Source organism: Syngnathus acus, chromosome 12 (genome assembly GCF_901709675.1).
Source record: "Syngnathus acus chromosome 12, fSynAcu1.2, whole genome shotgun sequence".
Classification (NCBI taxonomy): domain Eukaryota; kingdom Metazoa; phylum Chordata; class Actinopteri; order Syngnathiformes; family Syngnathidae; genus Syngnathus; species Syngnathus acus.
The window spans coordinates 2,762,724-2,788,561 of record NC_051097.1 but is presented as its reverse complement, the minus strand read 5'-3'; the positions used below and the strand labels follow the sequence as shown (position 1 = coordinate 2,788,561).

General features: G+C 40.4%; 1 protein-coding gene across 5 annotated transcripts in view; it reads left to right on the top strand.

Moving 5' to 3' along the window:
- The window catches only part of dcc (DCC netrin 1 receptor), a 219,279-nt gene that overhangs the window by 49,702 nt on the left and 143,739 nt on the right, over positions 1 to 25,838 (top strand). For all 5 annotated transcript variants that reach the window (XM_037266286.1, XM_037266285.1, XM_037266284.1 and 2 more), the window contains exons 2-3: positions 19,134 to 19,496; positions 24,662 to 24,949. In XM_037266286.1, coding sequence (XP_037122181.1) covers positions 19,134 to 19,496; positions 24,662 to 24,949 — 651 coding nt within the window. The remainder of the gene's footprint in view (positions 1 to 19,133; positions 19,497 to 24,661; positions 24,950 to 25,838) is intronic.

The following is a 25,838-nucleotide window of genomic DNA, read 5'->3' as shown; positions in this document are numbered from 1 at the left end:
ATTGTTGTTTTGTGTATTTTATCCCCAGTTAAGGCCAAAATTATGCCTTGACTGGCCAGCTGTTTGCGAGGTTATGTTAGATTTCCTAGTTTTTCTTAAATGTCATCAAAACATTATGGCCAAAATAGTGGAAACACTAAATACTCATCCTACCGGCATCTTACTTTGTTTACTTGCTCATCTAAAGTACAAGAATAGTTTTGGAGAAAGATCCAATAATCCCAAAGATACATTTTAGGAATACCGTAATTTTCGGACTAAAAGTCGCTCCGGAGTACAAGTCGCATCAGCCATAAAATGCCCAAAAAAGTGAAAAAAAAACATATATAAGTCGCTCCAGAGTATAAGTCGCATTTTGGGGGGCAATTTATTCGACAAAATCCAACACCAAGAACCAGAGATGGGGACTCGAGTCACTGTGACTTGGACTCGAGTCGACTCGAGTCGCTGTTTTGATGACTTGTGACTTGACTTGACAAAAATAAAAAAACTTGAGACTCGACTTGGACTTGGAAGTTAAAGACTCGGGACTTGACTTGACTTGGGACACGATGACTTGAATGACTTCAGTGTTATTTAGTTTATGTTTTCAGTTTGAATATAAAATTAATAATACATTTAAAAAAGTAATATCGATAACACGGTAGGAGCGCAGGCTGAGAATGGCGTTGTCATGATTGGATCGCTACCCTGTCAATCAATCAGTCGTGCCCTCTGTACCTACCTAACGTGTTTATTGGAGAATCACGCCCCTTTATATCAGACATGCACAAACATGTCAGCGGGAGCGGTACCGCGAGTCATCACCTTCGACTATCGTAATTACCTTTATGACGGCAAAAGACGGACAGCACAGTGCAAGATATGCAACAGAAACATTTCAGACAGCCAGACGACAACTTCAAACTTTGTCCGTTTGAAGTTTATAGAGCTCTGGTGTCTCCAGATGTTACAGATGAAACATAAAATGTTTCTAATGCTCTTTAATGTGTTTCTTCTTTCAGATTTTTTTCAGATTATTTTTTCATATTTGCAACTCAAATGTGTTAGACACTGTCGGCAGACGTTCATTTGTTTAGATTGAGCTGTCAATCATTGTATGAGGTAATTTCTTTTTTGTTTGATTCCATGGTGTATTTGACTGAATATCAGTAATTACAGTGCAAATCCAAATTATTGTCATATTTTTTAAACAGGTTAGACCAGGGGTGGGCAAACTTTTTGACTCGCGGGCCGAACTGGGTTCTAAATTTGGACCGGAGGGCCGAACCAGGAGCAGATGGACGTAGTGTTTGTGTGAAGTAATATAAGCGACCTGTAAAGGTCATTGCATAAAAGATTTTGGCCTTTAGTAGGTAGTAAAGCATGGATATTCCAAACAAGTTTTTTGAAAACAAATGCATTTATTAACAGCATTAAAAAAAAAAAATCACAAAAAAACTGCTATCAGTGATTCTCATAAAATACGACACTATTATTATGAATAACAGTCTCCATCACTTCAGTGCCTGCAGGTCAGATTAATGAAAAATGTTTATCTTATGAGATCACATCAAACTCTTAGGAGAGATCCGTTTACCTCGATCTGTGACGGGTTGATGTGGCTGAACGTCACGTCGCGTACGTCGAGCCAAATTGGCCACTCTTTTAACATTCGGCACTCACTTCTTTTCTTCGGGCCACTCATTTTAATGGAAGGATTCCAGGGGAAGGTTTGTGGGTGGCTTTAGCGTCAAACTGTATCTGAAAGCTCAGCGAGCGAATTACAAGAATGCTGTCGTCACAGCCCACGCTCTAAATTCGGGACTGATACAAATAGAGCGCGAGTGCGCCATGTCCGTACTACTGAGTACGTACGTACACGCACTTGTGAGTGTGCACCGAGCTTTCTGACACGGCTTCCGGTAGTAAATGCGCAGGCGAGCGGTTCCCCATCTACTGGGGAAACGCAGTCATTGCAGGCAAAATGACAAAAAAAAAAAAGTTTAATAATACAATTAATTCAGGGTTGGCGGGCCGGATTAAACGGTCCCGTGGGCCGGATGTGGCCCGCGGGCCGTAGTTTGCCCACCCCTGGGTTAGACACATTGGACAATGATGGTTACTTAAAGTTACTTATATCTTGTCTTTTCACGTTACTAAAATCAGATTCTGTGGGTAAAATTGCAATAATAAGGCGACTTGACTTGGACTTGACTTGACCTATTTAAGGACTTGACTTGGACTTGACTTGACCTATTTAAGGACTTGACTTGACTTCTTGCCCAAGAAAAAAATGACTTGGGACTTACTTGAGACTTGAAGGTTAAGACTTGAGACTCACTTGAGACTTGCACATGTGTGACTTGGTCCCATCTCTGCCAAGAACAGACATGAACGAGCAACAACAGGCTAAACGATAGGTATGCTAACGTGACATAAACACAAACGAAGAGCTGAGAACGGGCCTGATGTAACATTCAGAGTTATTCAAAAAAACTATTACATAAATAACACGTTTATAAAACCATCTGTGTCACTCCAATTCATTAAATCCATCGATCATCCTTTGTCAACAATATTTAGTTAGCGGCCTAATTCTGAAAATGTGTCTGTTATGACTGGCCATCCATTTCTACTTCATGTCAAAATGCAATTCAGTACGTTATGGCTACAGTTGAGTGAAGTCCATTTTATTTACTGTAATTTTTGGACTATAAGCCGCTGCTTTTTGCACAAGGTTTGAATCCTGCGGTTTATAGTGCAGTGCGGTTTATCTATGGATTTTTCTTGATTTTTATGATATTTTAAGAGGATTTGTTTTGCTAATACAAGTGATAGAAATGAGACAAGGCAGCACAGTGGTGCACTGGTTAGCACGTCTGCCTCACAATTTGGAGGATTTGGGTTCTATTCCACCTCCGGCCCTCCCTGTGTGGAGTTTGCAAGTTCTCCCCATGCCTGTGTGGGTTTCCTCCCACATCCCAAAGACATGCTTGGTAGGCTGATTGAGCACTCCAAATTGCCCATAGGTGTGAATGCATGTGCGGATGGTTGTTCGTCCTTGTGTGCACTGCGATTGGCTGGCAACCAGTTCAGGGTGTCCTTCTGGTCAATGACCGCTAGGATAGGCTGGGGAGAAATGAAACAGATAATGGATGGATAGAGAAATGACATTTCATTTCAAACATCTGATGCTTAAAGTCTGGTATGGCTCATATACCGTTTTTTCCGTGTATAATGCGCCCCCATGTATAATACGCACCCTAAAAATGGCATGTTGATGCTGGAAAAAAGCCTGTACCCATGTATAATACGCACCCAATTTTTATTTTATTTTATTTTTTTTAAGTCCCAATGATCGTCACACACGCAGGGAGGCAATGGGTCCCATTTTTATAGTCTTTGGTATGGTCTTAACTAGGCTGGATGTATTTTTTTTTTTTGGCGTTGATTTCTCCAATTGGTGCGCGCCGCTGACGGCGCTTTCACTTCAATATATTCCACAGGCCCATATAACGATATATAAATTAGATATCAAATAACTATTATAGAAGGAATAATATTATCAAACCATCTGTGCAGTCTAAATCATTAAATTCATAGATCAAATTCCTCATCCTTTGTCAACAACGCCGCGCGTGCGCCCTGACGTCAGCCTTGTCGTTATTCCACAGATCTAGTATATAACTAGATTGTAGCGTTAACAAAGTACAAGGAAAGACGTGGGTTTGGTAAACGGCTCTTTATTAAACAAAACAAACTTCCAGGCGTGTGGCGGCGTGGACTTCCAGCCACGGAGGTGGAAGAGGGATCCATAGAATAAGACCGGGCGTGCGTAAAAGCCATGACCGAGGCCCATCCACCGTCCCCGGACAGCCACCCGGCCGAGCGCCGGCCCTCGACTTCCATCCACGGAGGTGAAAGAGAGCTCCGCAGAGTAGGACCGGGCACGCGTAAAAGCCATGTCCGAGCCCCATCCACCGTCCCCGGACAGCCACCCGGCCGAGCGCCGGCCCCCGACTTCTATCCACGGAGGTGAAAGAGAGCTCCGTAGAGTAGGACCGGGCGTGCGTAAAAGCCATAATAGTTTTTCAAACCTTCTGTGTCACGCCAAATCCTTAAATCCTTCAAACTCTTCGTCCTCCGTGTCACTTAGAAACAAAGCCGCTAATGATGCCGGTAGTACGTGGGGCCCTTCGTCATCTTCGTCATCCCGTGATCAATCTTTGTCCTTTATGTAAACAACCGCCGCGCCGCGCTGCTGACGTCACTTGAAACTCAAATTACAGTAATCCCTTGCTACATCGCGGTTCGTTTATCGCGGTTTCACTTTTTGAAAAAAAACACATATAAGTCGCTCCTTATTATAAGTCGCCCCCCCACCCAAACTATGAAAAAAAACGCGACTTATAGTCCGAAAATTACGGTACAATACATACAGTATGTATTGGTTGAGTAGTATTGTTGCTGTAAAACGTTTGTGTAACACACACACAAACACACACACACCTCAACCGACCATTCAATACTGTCTGGCGGTGCTTGTCAAGATGTGACAGAAAATATGATAAGGTGTCAGTCGATAAAAATCCTCATCTGTCTACACCCTTACACTCCCCATGCTGCCATAGACACACACAAGCACAAACACGCACACTGTGTCTTCCTGTTCACTCTCTGAGGTCAGGTGTGACGATTCCAAAGAGACAGCTTTAACAATGGAGAAGGAACAATGAATTAGCTCCATGCACACCGGTCATCTCAGACCTCTTTTCGGCCAACTGCCAATTTGCCATCTTCAGCGATAGCATCAGACGCAAAACAGTGTGTGTCAGTGTGTATTTAGACTTTAACATCACTTTGTATTGTAAGCAACTGTACCTAATGTCCCCAAACAAAGTATCTCATTGTGTGGCTCGGAAATGGTAATATGAACACAAAGGTCCCACTCCGTTGAGTTTCTTCTGAAAGGGACAGGAGAATAAATCTCTGTACAGTCACGTTTCATTATTGCATTGATGTTAAGTATTTCCAACTGTCAATGTCATAACATAACTCAGTCACGTTTTATTTGGAGAACAATACATACTCTGAGGCACTATTTTGAAGCGCTGCACTTGAGTAAGGTCAACACAAGCTTGGAGGGCTCACTTTTATTTGACCTTCTCGTTATCTTGTTTCTGTCCATGATGGTGGTTTGCGCATAGTCACACATGAACTGTGGGGACGCGTCAAACTGCAATAATGCATCATCAAACTGTGATTACTACTTTTTTTTCCCATCATTCCAGGTAAATAGGATTACCGTATTTTCCGCCCTAAAAGGCGCACCTAAAAACCTAAAATTTTCTCAAAAGCCGACAGTGCGCCTTATAGGCCAGTGCGCCTTATATATGGATCAACTGATGAATTTGTTGATTCCTACTGGTTGTACACAGTGCTCTGCCAAAATGTTTCAGTACGTTTTAGTACGACTAGTAAATTACAAGGTCGCATCGCTTCCCAGCATTACGGCAACTGTAGTCAGGGGGCGTCACCGAATAGCTGTTGTACCCGCGAGGCTATTTCATGTCAAAATAGGCTGCTCTGTTAATGTTTCGAGTAAATCTACGGATCGATATGGAAGGGAAACATAGGTAAGTAGTACCAATGCGTTAGATCGAACTTTAGTCAGTTCCGATCATTTTATAGGAGATCGTTTGAGAAACGCGATTGTTTACACTTTGCTGAGGCTCATGGGAGATTGCGAGCTGAGGCTCGTGAGACTTTGCGGATGGCTAATGCTATTGCGATAGCTGCTATACGTACCAGGCTATTTCATGTCAAAATAGGCTGCTCTGTTAATGTTTCGAGTAAATCTACGGATCGATATGGAAGGGAAACATAGGTAAGTAGTACCAATGCGTTAGATCGAACTTTAGTCAGTTCCGATCATTTTATAGGAGATCGTTTGAGAAACGCGATTGTTTACACTTTGCTGAGGCTCATGGGAGATTGCGAGCTGAGGCTCGTGAGACTTTGCGGATGGCTAATGCTATTGCGATAGCTGCTATACGTACCAGGCTATTTCATGTCAAAATAGGCTGCTCTGTTAATGTTTCGAGTAAATCTACGGATCGATATGGAAGGGAAACATAGGTAAGTAGTACCAATGCGTTAGATCGAACTTTAGTCAGTTCCGATCATTTTATAGGAGATCGTTTGAGAAACGCGATTGTTTACACTTTGCTGAGGCTCATGGGAGATTGCGAGCTGAGGCTCGTGAGACTTTGCGGATGGCTAATGCTATTGCGATAGCTGCTATAGAGGCTTTGCAGTCACGTGGTTTTATCACGTGATTTTGTGTTATGCCGCCATCTTGGCGGTCAACTCGTCAGCTCGTTCCTACGTGTTTGTATGGATTGTCTGATTTCTGCGCTACGTTTTCACCGATTTCTTCCGAATTATGGCTGATTTGCTATCCAACGAAGTTAGGCATTTGGATGAAGACTCCAAGAAACGTTACAGAGAGAAGTTGAACCTTGTTGGCACAACGGATCCGTACCTTTTACCGAGAAGCATGCTAAAATCGCCCGAGCATTTTGCAACAGCCGACCTGCCTGAACGCTCATATCCAGATATTTATAATTACCTCGTCGATTTGTTTTGTAATGGCATTTCATAACTTGACATATTAAAAAACTGAATAGAGTGAAATCATTCAGATACTGTACCTGTCTGTTCAAGTTGCTACCATTTTTATTTTTTGTTTATTTTTGCATGATGCCACATCTGATTGGCTTGAAAACTTAACCAATGTAGATTTTACCTTGTGCCAAATGAAGTAACAAAAACCCTCTTGTTAAAAAATGCTACATTAAAAAAAAATTGTTTCACAAGGTTCATAATTTTTTGGGAAATTTCCTAATGCATTCACTCGAGAATTAATTGTTCAATTCCAATATGAAGTTCAATATTTACATTGATAACGTTTTCAAGCCAATCAGATGAAGCATCATGAAAAAATAAACACAAAATAAAAACGGGGGGGTGAACTGAAGAAATCATCCCATTCCCTGCCTTGCTGCTCTTGCTGCCTTTCTAAAAATGCACCCAGCATTTTCAACAATCATATTTGTATCATCCCATATTGTATTATTTCACATTTTGTGAAACAAATCAGGGGTGAATAGTTTGTTTACATACCTGATATGAAGTCCTCATTGCATATCCTTGTGTAAATCGTAGGTTTCCATCGTTCACGACGAATATCCGCGATCCATTTATCACGTTTTTTCATGTTCGCCGGAAATCTATAGAAGCTAAGATTTGGTTTATCGCCTCGTCTATTGCTACATCCAACAGCACAGCAGGTATCCGGCATTTTTAAGCTCAAATAGCAGCAGATATAACAAGAAAGCGTGTGTGAGTCGTTGACCGGCACTGAAAAGTTGACCGCCAAGATGGCCGCCAAGCTAATGTGGGTAGCTTGATGACGTCAGCTGCAAAGCCTCTATACGTACCAGGCTATTTCATGTCAAAATAGGCTGCTCTGTTAATGTTTCGAGTAAATCTACGGATCGATATGGAAGGGAAACATAGGTAAGTAGTACCAATGCGTTAGATCGAACTTTAGTCAGTTCTGATCATTTTATAGGAGATCGTTTGAGAAACGCGATTGTTTACAGAGGGCTCGTTGGTTATTGGCTAGTGGATGCATACCGCAACCCTAGTCAACCTCAGTTTGATGCAGTATAGCTTCTATTTTATGCGCCTTATAATCCGGTGCGCCTTATATATGGACAAAGTTTTAAAATGGGCTGTTCATTGAAGGTGCGCCTTATAACCCGGTGCGCCTTTTAGGGCGGAAAATACGGTATATAAATGATCATTGCCTTCGAGCAGAAGAATTTGTGCAGATGTACTGAAACATGTTTTTGTGTGGAGGGGCCCCACCACAATATTGAGAAAAGCTATTGAGACAACAAATCAGTGACTTACAGTCATTGATATCTTTTGACATTCAGCATTCATTAAGACTCGGGACCGTATTGGTACCTAATGTTTGTGTACAGTATATCTTCTATATTCTGTAAATATGATTATTCTACTATGCACCCTCAGGACATTTTAGTCTCAAATTAACTTTGCAGGTATGTTTTTGGAATATGGTAGGAAGCCGATGTACCCCACCCCCACCCCCCAAAAAAAAAAACGGATGCAAGCACATTTACTGTATAACACTAAATGTGAAAGGCTGAATAATTTTCTCATTATTATGACTGCCATTTAATTAAACAATGAATAAATAAATATATAAATAAATAACATGGGGGATTGGGTAAAAATACGCATATAAGCAAAATGTATTGTCATAAATAAGCCGGGGGTGTAGGTTTAAAAATGTCTACAGATGAATTTGAAAATGGCAAACAGTGAAATCCAAGGGTGTACTTGTATTTATTATAAGTCATTCATTTTGATGAGTCAGCATTGCAAACTCAATCAACATGGCAATATGTACATCAGGCTAGCCTCAGTAAATTCCATAGTGCAGTACACATACTGTTGAGAATTACATCAGAATTCATCCAAACCACTTTACCAGGCACCACATGTAAAATTATGGAATTGATTAAACTACCAGCTGACATTAAATCCAAGTTGCATTATGAGATCTCGTTCACATTAAAAAAGACAGCAGAAAACGGAGCCATATCCAGCTTGCATGGCATCTGGGGTTACATGTGCCACAACGACCGCTGTCCTTACAAGCTGGGAGTCATGTTCCCATGAGAGTGATTCATTTCCATAAATCATTTATGCACGGAAAACAGACAGCAAGTCCTATTTGCATTTTGCTGTGTACGTGTGCTTGTATGCATGTATAAATGGGGTCAAATCGTAACATTTTACACGTACTTATTATATAGTATGAAAGAGGTCAATGAATGCTAAATCATGAACTAGAGAAAATCATAATGCATACAAACAGTTATACCACTTCAACACATGCAAATGAGGATTGCATTTGCATGGTTACAAATGTTGAGCCCCTAGCTACAATGTATTGATCCAATGTTGGCCCTGCTATTCTAGAACTGACACAATGATACAACAAAAAATAAAACACAGGGAAATTGGAGCCTGAGATAGGTAGAGCTCTCTGACAGTTCGTAATCAGAATTTTAACTTTAAATGTAAGTTTCAAGCCTATGAAATGAAGGGTCATTAACTCACAGTTTCATTGAGTTGATCACATTGTATTTGTTCAAGCCTTGGTGTTTTAGTTGGTTGGAAGTATTCACTTTGGTATTTCTGTTCCTTTCACATTTACTACTTGTCAGTTTTTATTCCAGTGATGATCCTTTTATTGTTCTAGGCAGCAGCTTTATAACTTGTCATCCAAACCTGCTTCTTCTAATGCGAAAACTGTAGGCCACATGGTTAACTAACCTTTTCCTTCCACATGATTGTGGTTTATAACAACACAGTGCTCGTGACTGTGGTGGCACACAGAGCAGCTCATATGTTGACCTTCAACCTCTGGAAATGGCTTCCAGATGAAGTCGTTTTCTCAACTGGTGGGAGCAATTTTATGTTTCCGTTGGATTAGGCTGAGGCTTGCCACAAAAGCCTACATGTGTAAGATGCAGTTGATAAAATTTTGACAAGAAAATGTCTTCTTTGTTCTTCTAGTATTCAAGATATTTCACATATTTTAACATGTTGTAGTTGTGTACTGATTTTTTCTTGAGCCTCTTTTGGAAAGTGAAATGTAAATGACCAGAAATAAAACGATTTAAGAAAAAGAGGTGGAGAAGTAGAATGATTTAAAAAAAGAGATATGCCACCGCTTTCTATTTTTTTCAACTGCATATCTCTATCCTTGAAAGGCCTTACGCTACTTTTTTCAGTCTGGATTTTAAGGAAGTCAACGTGTGATCAAAGACCAGTACAATCGCTCTGACACCATTTTCCCTTTTAAAATGCTGATTTGCTCCTTGAGATTATCCCGCTGTGAGCTCACCATCTCTGTGTGAATCCTTTTTCTTTTCTGTGATCACAACCGGCAGTCCTCTCCCACTAGGGGTCGGCATGATACATGGCTCAAGTGAATTTGATCAATCTGACATCTGAATGAACAAGGTTATGTTGTGACGTTTTGAGCCAATGAAGGATTTATTCAAGCTGGCAAAAAGCCGCAGAGGATGGAAACAATTCAGGTCCGATTCTTTGCTGTCTTGGACATAAAACAAATTCTTCTATTTCAAAAATGTATGTTATGGAACTTGACTTCTTAGTCAAAGTCAAAGTCTGCTTTATTGTCAATTTCTTCACATGCCAAGACACAAAGAAATCGAAATTACGTTCCCACTATCCCACGGTGACAAGACATAGTACACAATATACATACAAGTAAACAACACAAAAAATAAAAACAAGAAGGCACAAACAATGAATAAATAAGAGTGATGAATAAATAATAAATAAACAAATAACATAATAAATAAGAGGAGCAAAAATGGAGCAAGTGTGCATACAGCAGACAGTCAGAATATAGCGCAAAAGTACAGGACGCTACGCAGAAGGGGGGAGAGAGTTCAGGATCCTAACAGCCTGGAGTATGAAGCTTTTGGTGAGTCTGGTGGTGCGGGAGCGCAGGCTCCTGTACCTCTCCCAGAGGGCAGAAGATCAAACAAAGAGTGAGCGGAGTGACTCACATCACTCACAATCGCGGTCGCCTTGCGGGTGAGACGGGAGGTGTAAATGTCCTTCAGGGAGGGGAGTGAAGCACCAATAATCTTACCAGCCGTGTTCACTATGCGCTGCAGGGCCTTCATGTTGTATTCAGTGCAGCTACCACCCCAAACAGCGATTCAACTGGAGAGGACGCTCTCAATGGTGCCACGGTAGAATGTAGTCATGACGGCCGGAGGAGCACTTGCTCGCCTGAGTTTCCGCAGGACGTACAGGCGGCGCTGAGCTTTCTTCGCCAGTGATGCGGTGTTGGTGGACCAGGAGAGATCCTCACTGATGTGGCTTGAATACAAATAGTTGGTTATATTTAGTTAGCGGCCTAATTCTGAAAATGTGTCTGTTATGACTGGCCATCCATTTCTACTTCATGTCAAAATGCAATTCAGTACGGTATGGCTACAGTTGAGTGAAGTCCATTTTATTTACTGTAATTTTTGGACTATAAGCCGCTGCTTTTTGCACAAGGTTTGAATCCTGCGGTTTATAGTGCAGTGCGGTTTATCTATGGATTTTTCTTGATTTTTATGATATTTTAAGAGGATTTGTTTTGCTAATACAAGTGATAGAAATGAGACAAGGCAGCACAGTGGTGAACTGGTTAGCACGTCTGCCTCACAATTTGGAGGATTTGGGTTCGATTCCACCTCCGGCCCTCCCTGTGTGGAGTTTGCAAGTTCTCCCCATGCCTGTGTGGGTTTCCTCCCACATCCCAAAGACATGCTTGGTAGGCTGATTGAGCACTCCAAATTGCCCATAGGTGTGAATGCATGTGCGGATGGTTGTTCGTCCTTGTGTGCACTGCGATTGGCTGGCAACCAGTTCAGGGTGTCCTTCTGGTCAATGACCGCTGGGATAGGCTGGGGAGAAATGAAACAGATAATGGATGGCTAGAGAAATGACATTTCATTTCAAACATCTGATGCTTAAAGTCTGGTATGGCTCATATATATGAACAAAACAGGATTTTCCACTAATTTTAGCTGGTGTGGGTTATATTCAGGTGCGCCTTATAGTCTAGAAATTAGTGTGTGTGTGTGCATGTGTGTGTGTGTATGTGTGTGTTTCAACATACTGTATTTGTTATTGGAGTATCTAATCCAAAAATAATTAAAAGTACTGGAATCACATTACTTTAACATGATGGTACATTGTTCACGTTAATAACTACATCTTTTCTCATCTAACTATCGAAATAAATTTTTAACGTAACTCTTCTAGCCATGTTTATCAGCTGTTTAAAATGAGTTAGAGGTTATTTACAAGCTACGTACTTGTTTCTTAAATTCTCTGAATACTCACTCTAACTTTTCATTTTTGGATGGCTACATTTAGTTTGATTTGTTGATATGAATACTTTTTACTTGTGTACAATTTTTGGCTACTCTAATAACCTCTGATCATACCAAATTCCCACTTAGTCCCTATTGTACATTTATAATGGCGGTTACTCTACTGTGTGAATGCAAGGGCTTAAGTTGTTTTGACTTTTTAATTGCTTCTGTACAAATTGTCTCTTGAGGGTAGGGGTGGGATTGTTGAAGAGTATCGTATTTGTGTTTGGCAATGTGTACACTGCATCTGCTACAGGCAAGAGTTCAGACTCTATGGGCTTTTGTAGACAGCGCACGTGCGCTTGGCATAAAAACAGCACATCTTCATTTTCATGTCTAGTTGACCATGTTTGGGAATTGGCAGACCACATTGCGCCATTCTGGGTGTTCCAAGATCTTATACTTTTACACTCAAAGTAGACTAGACTTTAAACTAGGTGAGATCCATTCCAAATCAATACATGGATGCAATTCCCGGATGTTTTCCTTGTCAGCTATCTCAAACCATGGATTACTTGGTTGGTTACTTGTGAAGCCTTGGCCAGGGAGAGAGCCGAAGTTGAACTCTGTGCTGATGTCATTGAAACATGTCACAGGGCCAGGGGAAGTTAAAAAGTACACAGGCGTTCCAAATTACAGAGATTCGCCTTCTTCAGTAGAACGTTCTTGTGTACGTTCTTAGGAAGATCATATTTGATGTGTTTACAAGACTGTACTCAATGTTCTTCGTATTGAGAAACTGTCATCTTGTACCCCTTAAACAGGAGACATATCAGGATTCTTATAATTTGTACTCTTGGTCGGGAAATATGTCCAATTGTCAGCAACCATGCACCTGACCTGAGTAAAGCCTATACCCTATCAATGGATGAGCTTGACATCATTTGTGCTCCTGCAGAAGGGGATACCTACTTTGGCACAACACTGGCTATACTCCGGCGCGAGCTCAATGATACGCATGCCTTTGCCATGCTCCTTTATGATTTTGTGTTTCATATCGATCGTTGTAGGAGACATACTCGACTACACTACGTATTTTTTACACTGCTAATGCGCCGAGACCAACATGAAATGGCAGCATAAAGGAGATGAGGCGGGGGTGGTTGGTGTGTCAAATTGGAAGTCGAAAATTGATGCGTAAGTAGGTGCAAAAGAAATTGCGAGGCTGCAGTTCGTATCTCGAAAGGTTCATATGTATCGCCGTTTGTAAGTAGCGGTACCACTGTACTTGATACACGCCACAGTAGGAGGGTACATGCGTGCTGGCTCCCTTGAGACAGGACTGCCCCTACCCCCATGAACTTCCTGCTTTCTTGTGGCCATTTTAAGAAGGGTGGAAAATATTCTGCGATTCTTGATCTTTGGGGCATTTTGACAAAAACATGTAGTCAAAACACCCTTTTTTAATTTATGCAAAAGCGCATTTCTCCTTTATGCAAATCTGATGAAGAAAAACAAATCCTTATGGATAAATACTGTATTTAAATAATTAATAATTAACATTTTCTCTCACTAGACACGAACAAACACACACACACACGAAAAAGAATTTAATGAGAGTTCTAGTTCTGTAAATAGTAGTGTATGTGGTTGTATTCGTGTGTGTACGTGTGTGCGTGCGTATATTTGTGTGTGCATGCAAGGGTTTGTGAAACTCAGATGTGAGATTACAGAAGGGATTATGGGAATTATAGTTCAATGAGACACAGAGGGTGGTTGACAGGTGAGACTTGTTAATGAAGGCTTAATGTGAAAATGCAAAACACACACACACACGCGCACGCACACACACACACGCACACACATGCACACACACACGCACACACACCAATGCTGTCCAGCTGGTGTTTGAGCTCCGTGCAGATGGGATCATGGTTGGGAAATATGTCTGATGGCAGAGTAGTAGTTTGGGTTTTTATGCTGAACAATGGTTGGAATAGACAGAAGAACGCAACACATGGATAGTTTTCTTAAGTATATATCCATGTCTGGACATGTCGACTTCGAAAGTTGTGCTGTGATTTCGTAAACCTGGAGAAATGTCCTTTACATTTTTTTATTTTTTAGATTTTAAGGAGTTGGTTGCCTTTCCATTCCTAATACTTAAATAAATAATAAACAAATAAAGTAGAGCCTAAACATAGTCAAACATATTTGATTTATTAATTAATTTTGTAAAATATTTTTAGACGTTTGTTTACACTGATGAATTCAGAGAGACATTTGACCATGTTAGGAAATTTCAAAGTGTCTAATCTGCATTTGCAATATCAGTCTTGCAAAAATGCGTCTTGCCTTGCTGCGTTCCACCGAAATATTGGGGACACAATGCTAGATTTAGACTAGAATACTCTCTAAATGAGCTTTTTGGTAAGAGTATTCATTTGCCACTATTAAACTTTCATTTCCCGCTTCCTTTCCCTCCTTCCTTCAGCTCAGTTTTCTTTTTCCAGTTTCCTCCTTTGATTTTTTTCCTGGCATGCTTCAGTTGGCACAGTTTAAGCACACACGCACGCATTCACGCACTCTTGCACCCGCGCGCACAGACACACACACACACACACACACACACACACACACACACACACACGCGCACACACGCACACACGCACACGCACATACACACATTCTTGGATGCTCCCCAGCGTCCTAATATAGTCTTCTTTCAGGCTCTAAACCGTGATGTCAGTCACTGGGAGAGTTGGTGTGTGTTTTCAAATGGGTTTGGCTGTCGTCCACATTGCTGTCATCAACTTGCATCCCTCCGTTGAAATTCCCAAATAACTCTATATCTTTTGACCTCTCTATCGCTGCTATAGCACGGTTTTCAGAGTACCACAGTAATGCAATGTAAGACCTTAAAAAATGACTGATAGACATTTGCAGATTTTTTAAAATATTGTAAGTATACATATTTTAGTCAGTAGCTATATGATTTATTTGCTTAAATCTGATATTTAAATGTTGTACTTGGATTACATAGGTTTGGCATTATAATGTGTTATATCTTGTGCTGCATGCTGAAAACGCAGATATATGCTGTGTTTGGTACCTGGTGATACTTTATTTTACTATTCTCTATTAGGCCATGAAAAAAGGCGACTCGGTGGGGCACTGGGTAGCACGTCCGCCTCACAGTTAGGAGGGTGCGGGTTCAATTCCACCTCCGGCCCTCCCTGTGCGGAGTTTGCATGTTCTCCCCGGGCCCGCGTGGGTTTTCTCCGGGCACTCCGGTTTCCTCCCACATCCCAAAAACATGCTTGGTAGGCCGATTGAAGACTCCAAATTGTCCCTAGGTGTGAGTGCGAGTGCAAATGGTTGTTTGTCTCTGTGTGCCCTGCGATTGGCTGGCAACCGGTTCAGGGTGTCCCCCGCCTACTGCCCGATGACGGCTGGGATAGGCTCCAGCACGCCCGCGACCCCTGTGGGGACTAAAGCGGTTCAGAAAATGGATGGATGGATATTAGGCCATTAAAAACTAATTATGGTGCTCTGAGGCCATAACGGCTTACTTCCTTTCAGGTTAGTTTTTCATATACTGTACATACTTAGCCGTGTACATGTTTTTCTCTTCTTATTGGACTGTCTAGGTCTCTGGGCAGTAACATCATTATCCTGTGTAAAGGCTATAATAGAGATGTCAAAATTAATCGATTAATCGACAACACACCGATAATCAAATGAGTCCCCTCATATTTTAATCATCGAATAATCTTTCATCTTACTTTTTAGTTCATTTTTTAAAGCACTAAATACTACGAAATCAACACAAATAATCAGTTTATAAATAGTAATTGGGGAAAACAGTTTTTTGAAACACACTTTGATTCAAATAAAAATGTATCCGATTAGTCAATGGATTAATCGATAGAATGATCGATTCTAAAAATATTCCATGGTGACAGTCCTAGACTATAACATCCTCTGCATATATATGTACAGTACAATAGCAATATTATCTAATAATTCTGCTAAAAGCAACATGGTTGCTTTTCAAGTATTAGATACAGAAAGCCAAGACCTTTTTCTACATAATGGAACTGTTTTTTTTTTGTTTTGTTTTTTGTCGATTAAATAAAAGTAATGAATTCAAATGAGGCATGAATAACTGTCATAGAGAATCTTGACAGTAAGGAAAGGATGTCCTTCCTCCACACTTCTTGCCTCTCGTAATTTCTTTTATTTGTTGGAAGAAAGTTTGAAGGGGGACCTAGCAGGTAAACAGAAGATCAAGGACTGAGAAGCAAATATAATAAATGAGATTCTTTAGTATGTCCACGCTTTTCCGCGCCACATAAAACATGGGCCTTGAGTTTGACGCTTGCCAAAGATTCGACCTTGTCACCATGGCAGCCATATTATGCACCCACATATAGTACTGAGAAAGTAAATTATGGACAAGTTAAATAAATACAGTAATCCGATCGCGAATTAGCATCTTTCCGCTAACTCGTTACCCTGCCCAGTACTTCTTGTTACACGCACACACGTATAATATTTATATTTCCAATATTCATACAAAATTTTCTGTATATTATTTATACTATTAATGTATTATTTACATGTTTGAAACAACTATTTAATGTTCTAATAATAAAATATGCACTTAAATGGTTTCATATACATTTATTGACACACACAAAATGTACAGATGAGCGGGTGACCCTACTTCGCGGATTTCACTTATCGCGGGTGGTTTTTTGAACCAATTATCCGCGATAAACGAGGGATTACTGTATATATATATATATATATATATATATATATATAAGAATCTGTGACACTGATCACTGTGTAAATGAAATATGAAGAAGAAAAAGATTTCCAGGCAGTGATATGAGAAGAGAAATGGCAAGCAGACAGAAAGTGATAACATCAAACTGCAGGACAACTAGGACAAGGACACACTGATGAAGTGTGTGTGTCTGTGTGTGTCTGTGCTTGTGTTTGAGAAAGAGAGTGAGAGAGAGGGACCGGTGGGAGTGAGTAGAGATAGAACTGTCGAGATAGTGATTTACCGATAGAGAGAGAGAGTAGGGGGACTGCTGAAAGGGAATCAATAAGAAGGAAACCATGAAGCAAAAAGAGAGAGAGAGACATAAATGAGGAGTCGAAACGAAAGGAGCTAAAGATGGATGGATGAGGATTGAAGGATGTGCGACAGCAGTCGATAAAGACGAAAAAAGTAGAAGATGCGTCATAAATCTATAGGCTTCATTGCATTAATTGTGATACTTTTTTTAACCTAAACATTTGGATGTTAACTGTATTTTATGAGTTTGTGTTGAGACATTTAGTTGTGGGATGAACACATGAAAAATTAGTCTTATTTCACTGTGGAGGTTAAAAAGAAAAAAAAGAAAATTTGTGGAAAAAATATCAACAACAGAAGCTAATTATTTTTAACGTTTCGATGAAAATAAATGTTAAAAGAGGTTATGCATGTTTTTTTACGAGTGCTCAATTGGTGCTGAAACACAAAGGAAATTCACACACATACAACCAGGGAAATTGTACAGAGGCATTTTCATCCTTTACACCTCGGTTGTTTGATCTTTTTAAATAAGAGTCAGTTACCCATGATGTGACTCCTTTAACTAAATCTACGATCAGTTCCCAAGAAGCCTGCAGGCAAGAAGTAACGCCTTTGACCATACAAACTGCTTCTCTGATCAGGATGAAAGGCTGTTTTACCGTAGTCAACATCAAACGCAAGTCGAGATGTCGCAACTGCAGCTCACTGCCATCTGAGCTTTTTGCAAGTTTGCATTAAATATAAGGACATGAAAACAAACAGGTTTACAGCGATGGGGTGTCATTCTGCAAAATGATGCACTACAAGTTAAACATATTTTTCGGATGATAAGTCACACTTCTGTGGTAAATGTATTTTAGAAAAACAGAGACCAAGGACAGTAGAGCTCAGACTGGCACCCATTACTTTTGGAAAAATGTCACCCAAATGGGCTGACCAATAGTAAAGCTTCATGAAAATAAATATTACTTTACAAAATTGTGACATCGGCACCTCAGTATAAGTTGCAGGATCTGCCAAACTATGAAAACAATGTGCTATTTATAGTCTGAAAATTATAGTAAATATTTTGCGTATATGGTACTTTCTCTGCTTTGGAAGCTGTCCTCTGTTTTATCCAGAAATGCGAAAATATACGATATGAACGTTCATAAAACGACCATCCAGCATTGTGGAAAGCATTGTAGACTGTGACATGTAGACTGCCTTGATTTCAGTGAGCAAGAATGAGAGATATCAAAAAAGGTCGACGTGAACTGGCTTACTGGGCTTTGTTGGTGATCTTGTTTTGTTAGGTCACTGTGGTGCCATCTACTGTCCCTCACACAAAATTAATAAGTAAAAGTAATAGAGACTTGCAGTCCATTGTTTCCAAATTCCAGAATAAATTTGAATTGAGGTTAAACCTGCATTTTTAAAAACAGTTAAAACACACATCTTTATGGACAGCTACCCTAACAACCGTAATAAAAGCAGCATAGTTTTGGTTGTTTGACACTGAGAATAGTTTCCAAGTTAGTTAGTAAAGATACACGCCTTGCATGTCGAGATAACTGCACTGATTTGGCTTCAGATTTACCCTTTTAAATGCTTGAGAAGAGTCCTATTAGAAGCAATGGAACTGCACTTCCAATTCACCTGCAGCTTTTATTGCAAAATCTATAAACCATCACCACATCCATAGTTTTTTTCCTTTGTGTTTTACTACCTTTGTTGTCTAACAATCTCTTTATGGTCCGCTACCGTTACAATCGTAGTTTGATCGAATATAAGGCGGCCTCTGGGATACAAATTGGCTCTTGGCAGTAAACAACACCTTTTTCAGAGCAGTTTAGCTAAACATTAATGTGCTACGGAATGAGCACCAAGTGTATTTTGATAAAGCATGTTGACAGGAAGGCCATAAAGTGGGACACATCTGTCATTTCAATAGACAATGTTTGTTTTACTGATGCACACCGGATTTCTATGTGTCTTGAGCTCTTTACCACACTTTTAAATTCATTACACCTTTTGTCTTCCTCTTTTCTTCTCCCTGGCTGCAGCCTCAGAGGCCTCATCATCGTCAACATTATCATCGTCAATTAGCCCTGGAGGTTTCGTAGACTTCACATTCACTAAGGAGCCTCAAGACACGGTAACGGTGCGAGGCGGTGTGCTACAGCTTGATTGCCAGGCATACTCGGATATGGCGTTTGGAACCCCTACCATCACATGGCGGAAGGACGGTGTGCTGCTCAGTTCCCTGGTGGATGAACGACGGCAGGAGATGGCCAATGGATCGTTGCTCGTCCAAAATATAGTGCACACGCGGCACCACCGCCCTGATGAGGGGGAATACCAGTGCCTCTCCACACTCGAAGGACTAGGAAGTATTGTAAGCCGGACTGCGAGAGTCACTGTGGCAGGTAAGGCAAAACATTTTGGGGCACCAAGGGGGATGGGCATGCAGCGTCTTGAAAGAAAATGAGAAAACGTTGTGTGGAAGTAACCTTAACTTGAGAAAAAATATTTTGCTTTTTGTTTCTACGATAAGCCGATAGAAGGAAGGGCCATGTAGTTCATACGCGCATCACAGTGCTTCATAGAAAATGTAATCTAAAATAATCCAAATCCCTCCATCCAACCTATATGACACTGACATAGCCACATTATGTAATATTTCCTCCTCCCCTAACTCACTTAACTGTTCATGCTTACCAAAGTAAATCAATAAAGTGTTTACAAATCAATACAATTGATGGATAAAAGACACCAGATAGACAGAAAGATATGCACTGTGTGCATTACTTACTGTAAAATACTGCTCTGATGTATTGTTTCACATTATATATGCATCTGAGAAGTAAAAAAAGAAACAACCCCCCCAAAAATTAACATCTATTTTGGGGAACGTGATGGACTCGTGATTAAATACAGCTCATGATTAAATGCAGATCACTCTGTTTTTTAATGATTATGCTATACTGAAAGTACTTATAGTTTAGTGTGTGTGTCCACTAAATACCACTAAAAATAAAATATAAGTACTCATTTATAAGTAAATATTACTGTATTTTGAAATTTGGTCCATTTATTTACATGTGGTTTCATTTTCCTTTAAAAATATTTGCCTTGTTTGTGTTTGCTAAAAACAATCAGGCAAAATTCTGTTGTATAACAACAAATGGCCACTTTGCATATCAGCATTTGTAACTACTATGTGAACACATTCTGTGCTTAATTTCCAGGTTCATTGCATGTACAGTGATATATTGGTGCCCAACTGGGCAATTTGTTTTCCGGTGTTTTTCTCTTGACATGCCTTAAAATATGACGCATGGTTTTAAAAAATAATGAGACAGGCAGTAAAAATATTTTGATAAAAATGGACTAAGAAAAAAAGCTGACAGAAGGGACAAATAATACATTACAAGGCAAAATGCTAATGAGAAGAGGAAGCTTAAAAATTCAATTAGCAGCTATGGCGTCTCTGTGTATGCAAAAAAGAGCCGACTGTAATGTGGGAATTAATTAGCAACACTGAACACTAGGTGGGTGTGTATTTTGAAGATTAAAGGAGCCCTCTGTTTCAGTGTTTAGCATTATATTTTACCAAATGTAATAAAGCTACTTGTCATCTGTAGGTGACGTGTGAAGAATATCAATCATTCAAATTATTTAAAAACTGCACAAAGCAAAACAATTTCAATTTCTTCAATTTCACAATGTCTCCACTCTCCCTTCGTAATACTTGCCAGCTACTCAGTACGAAATAAGTATCTTGAGCCTGTAGGATTCAGTTGTGAACTGAGCATTCCATCCATTCCCAATTAGTGATAAACTCTCTGTAGATTTGGACTAATTCCATTTAAAAGCAGTTAGGGGAGAGAGGCTAAAGTTTGACCGGCAAAATGGAGATAATAATTGTTCCCATGGCTGATATTCAGAGCAATTTTAGCCCAGCATCCCTCTGCTGCTTGCCTCTGTTTGCTGTGATTTGCATGTTATTATCCATCTGATTTATTTAGTGTGTTTGTCAAACACTGTTGGAAATTGTAGAGAAGACAGCAACCTCTATCAGAGACGAATGGAGGCTTAAAGATTTAGGGTCTGAAAGTGAAGCCATGTTCAGGTTCAATTTCTCCGTTCTTGATGCTTCCCCCCAGTCCTCTTCTGTCCTTCCTTTCATGTCCCCTCCTTTTCCCACTGGTGGTTTGACCCGTTTCCCCCTGCTCTTGCCAAATTCTCTTTGCTGCTTTAATTTTTATTCTGTGTGATCACTTGTTCCTCTTTTCATGAAGTTTGCTTTAGATCATCCAAATCTGGCAACATGGTCCATGATCGTTTTAGATCAGGCACTAACCGGCTGATTTATTCATAACTTAAAACACGTAAACATTGAAAAATAAAACTAACAATGTCTACATGTTTATACATTTACCAAGTTCATTTCACAACTTAGCTGTATTATTATTTTTATTTATTAATGTAATACATTATTCATGTGTCATTTTATAAAATTGGAGATTTGCCACATTTGTCCAATACTGGACTTAATTCAGGACCACCCATCCCTAAATGCAGATCACGCAGCGTGGTTAGGCACTCATTTTTCTGTGCAAGTGCAATTGATTCGCATATCTGCTATCATGAAGCATGCCACACACACGCGTACAGCACCAAATTCGCTCGAGGAAGGAGAGAGGCAATGATAGCACTCGATATCTTTGACATCAGAGGGATGCGCTGGCCGGCACTGGCAGAACCAAGAGTGAGTTGACATGTCGTTCGAAAGACACCCTGAGTCGGGAGCAAGTAGGAGTAAGACCAAGTAAGCTTGTTTTTAACTGGAAGATAGATGTTGATAAAGTAAAACTGTGCCACAAACCAGCCACTCTATCTATTTGCAGATCATTTTCCCCCAATCAATTCACAGCGGGGGTTATTACATTTTTTTGAAGATGAAACTAAATTCTTGGGTACTGATTAATGTGAAACGCTACCAATTTGATAAACAGTTCTGAAATAATACAGTTGCTCAAATGATTTGAAATAATGTTAATAATTTTATGTCATTATTAAGCATTAATAATAATCATTTTTGTAAAGGTACAGATCATGGTCATGATTTCGCAGAATAATTAGTAAACAAATATTAACACGTGACACACAAGTAGAGAAAGATACCGTATTTTCCGCACTATAAGGCGCATCGGGTTATAAGGCGCACCTTCAATGAAAGGCCCATTTTAAAACTTTGTCCATATTTAAGATATACTATACATTTGGCCCGCGGGCCGGACTTTGGACACGCCTGCTGTAGTGGCTCAATATTGGTCCATGTATAAGGCGCACCTGATTATAAGGCGCATTGTCAGCTTTGGAGAGAAATGGAGGTTTTTAGTTGCGCCTTATAGTGCGGAAAATACGGTAATGATGGTTTAAACATGACAATAGCTATTTTGTCAATGACACTCCACTGTGGAGTATATTGGTTAAAGCTTTACCTTTAAAACAACAGCTGTTTTTATGCTGGCAGACAAAGGGTTATTTTAAAATCTGTGTCCGCAGAGGAGGTATGCTCTTGTGTATATTGGTGCATAACTTAGTGGCACAACTTGATTCACATGCAAACAGACAGCAGCAGAGCTTACATAAGACACGCAAGTCACATTGTTCCCTGTCACCTCTTTTCCTGGTGATGTCATAGCAGCGCTATGACCTTGCTGTTGTAAAGAAAAACAAACCTTCGTTGGGTAAAACAACAAAATAATAATAGGTTTGTCATGCACAAAGTAGTAATAGTGTCAAAGTTGCATAAAAGTATACATTCAGAACAATATTTGTCAGCGGAAGCCTTCCTGATTCACAAATTGAGCCCCAAAATGGAAAGTTCAAGTCTGTGCAGTTGTAACAAAATTTTAGTTGTGCAATGTGTACCAAATGAGACTACAAAAGTTTGTCAGAATTGGATCTGCTTTTATCCATTGTGTACTCTGGCAACTTGAACCTTTTCAAAATAATAAGTTTTTAGAACCCAAGTTTTATTGGCAACCAGTCCAGTGTATAGCCCGCCTTTCTCCATAAGTCAGCTGAGATAGGCTCCATTTCACCCGTGACCCTTAAAAATGGAAGACTGGATGAATGGCTGCGCAGAAGTTTTTTAAAATACTTGCTCGTAACCGTCTGTCACCAGGGGCACTAAATTCATGGAGTGGTTCTCAGCATGAGGTTGATGTGCAACCAGCAAACTGGCGAAATGTTCACAGTTTATCACGCCGTTTCAAAATGACTTACAGGGACATGTGAACCCTGCAGCCTCAATGAAATAAAAACAACACTTAGTTAAGTCTTTTGAGAATGAGGCCGGCATTGGGCAGCTTCTGTGTTTATGTGGCCACAGGCTCTTTGCTCTTGAAGTGGATCTGACCAGACAGAAAGCGGCAGGTGTGCCAGACACACCAGGCTCGAAAGTGTTCATCCATAATGTTTGACTTGTCCTTTTCTCTTTGTCTGGTATGTGTTTATCTTCCTGCTGTTTGGAAAAAAAAATCTTCTTGCAACACATGTTGTGTGTCCTTTCCGTTTTCTCTTTCATTCTTGTTGACCTGAAACCCTACACTGTCAGCATGTGCATGTGTTGCCTTTCACCCTGTTTATGCTGTGCATGGATAGGTTTAATTGAGTTAATATTTGTGACTACATTATTATTATCAATCCATCTATGCATCAATTTTCTATACCGTTTGTCCCCATGGCAGTCGGCGGGGGATACCCTGAACTGGTTGCCAGCCAATCGCAGGGCACACAGACCACAACAACCATCTGCACTCGCACTCACACCTAGGGGCAATTTGGAGTGCTCAATTGGCCTACTAAGTATATTTTTGGGACGTGGGAGGAATCCGGAGTGCCCGGAGAAAACCCACGCGGAAATGGGGAGAACATGCAAACTCCACACAGGGAGGGCCAGAGGTGGAATCGAACCCGCACCCTCCTAACTGTGAGGCGGAGGTGCTAACCAGTGCCGCCTCACCGTGCCGCTATTATTATCATTATTATTATTTGAAGAACTAGTCTATCAATGCTAGAAATTATTACATTCTTTGTCAGAACTGGTCATATTTAGGAAAATTATCTTGTTGATTTATCACTTTTTGATTGATGAAACTTCATGCTAGACTAACTTCATAAAGACCAATCGGCCAATATTAGTTTGTTTGTTTTTTATCCGAAAAAAATCATCAACTTTTTGTTGTCTTTAGCTGATTTTGGCAGATTTTTTTCTCTTTGTTGCAAACGTAAACAAACACTAATGGACCAAACAGCGTAAAAAACATTTAATCATTCAAATAATTTGCAAGTGTAGTGAGGCTCAGCTCTATCCACTACTCATGTTGATTTCAGCATTTGACCTAACTTGACTAATATCACAAAAAGAATACAGTCAAAAACACTGCAATGAAGAGATGTTTAAGACAGTCAGTTAATCGATAACGTTTTTTCACGCTGAAATAATGGTGCAGAACTCTCAAATGCAGAACACTTTGTGTCCACATTTTATAAATTGTTCTGTCTTGTTTCGCTCCAGGTCCGCTAAGAGTGGTTGTCCCCACGGAGTCAGTCTCATCGTACCTCGGCGACACAGCGCTGCTGCGTTGTGAGGTCTCGGGGGAACCAACGCCCGTCATCCGCTGGCAGAAAAACCGAGACGATCTGCCAATGACATTTGACCCTTCCTCCCGCCTGGCGGTGCTGCCATCCGGTTCGTTGCAGGTCAGCCGTGTCCAGCCTCCAGACTCAGCCACCTATCGCTGTCTGGCAGACAACCCTGGCAGCACAAGGACGGGGACAGATGCTGAGCTGCGGGTTCTCCCAGGTGACGCCCCTACCATTGATGCACTGCAAATACAATTATTGACACTTTGTCGGCTCAGATGTTCACACATTGTTTTACAGTACTTGCTGATTAATAAGCATTTAAAAACTAAATATTGAGAAATCTTGCCAATATTAAACACAGATGTATGTGTATGCTAGGGTCAAAATGTGACTTTAATGAAAGCCTTTTACAAAAATTCAACCAGTAAGCATGCCAAAGAGTGTCATGGATTGGGAAGGCCACAGCAAGAGAAAAGGTCACGGCGATACAACGACCTAACTAATTGTGTGTGCCAAGGAGGCCTAATCTAACAATCCCTCTTGTTTGAGGGACCTTAAAAGTCATTCAAAAGTCGAGCATTCGGTGAAAATGTTGTATATCCCCCTGTTGAACTGGCCTAATGGTCAGTTAATCCCACCCCGTACATACATGGGAAAGTCCTAAATTTAAATGTGCATATGGTCCCCTGCAAGGCAAAAGTAGATTTTTTTCATGGGAAGGCAAAAACAACAAACGATATTCCAATCAGTCAGTCTGTACTATACTATCTCACGAGTGTTGTTTTCTTCCATATCTTTCAAATGAGGTCAGTTAACAGCAGGTGCTTCTCCAATTGTGCATCCAGATAAGAAGGTGACTTCCCTTATGATTCTGTTCTCACTGCTGGACAATTCAATAAACCGAAATGTGAAGTACAGTGAAACAATTACTGCACATACATACAGTGAATATAATACTATGTCTGCAAGTTGAAAGAAGCAAGGAGTTTGTCAGTCTCTGACATTCTATACTCTTCTGACACACACACACACACGCACGCATGCACACACAAACACGCATTTATACATAAGGTACATACTATGTACATAAAGTGGGCTGTTTTTTA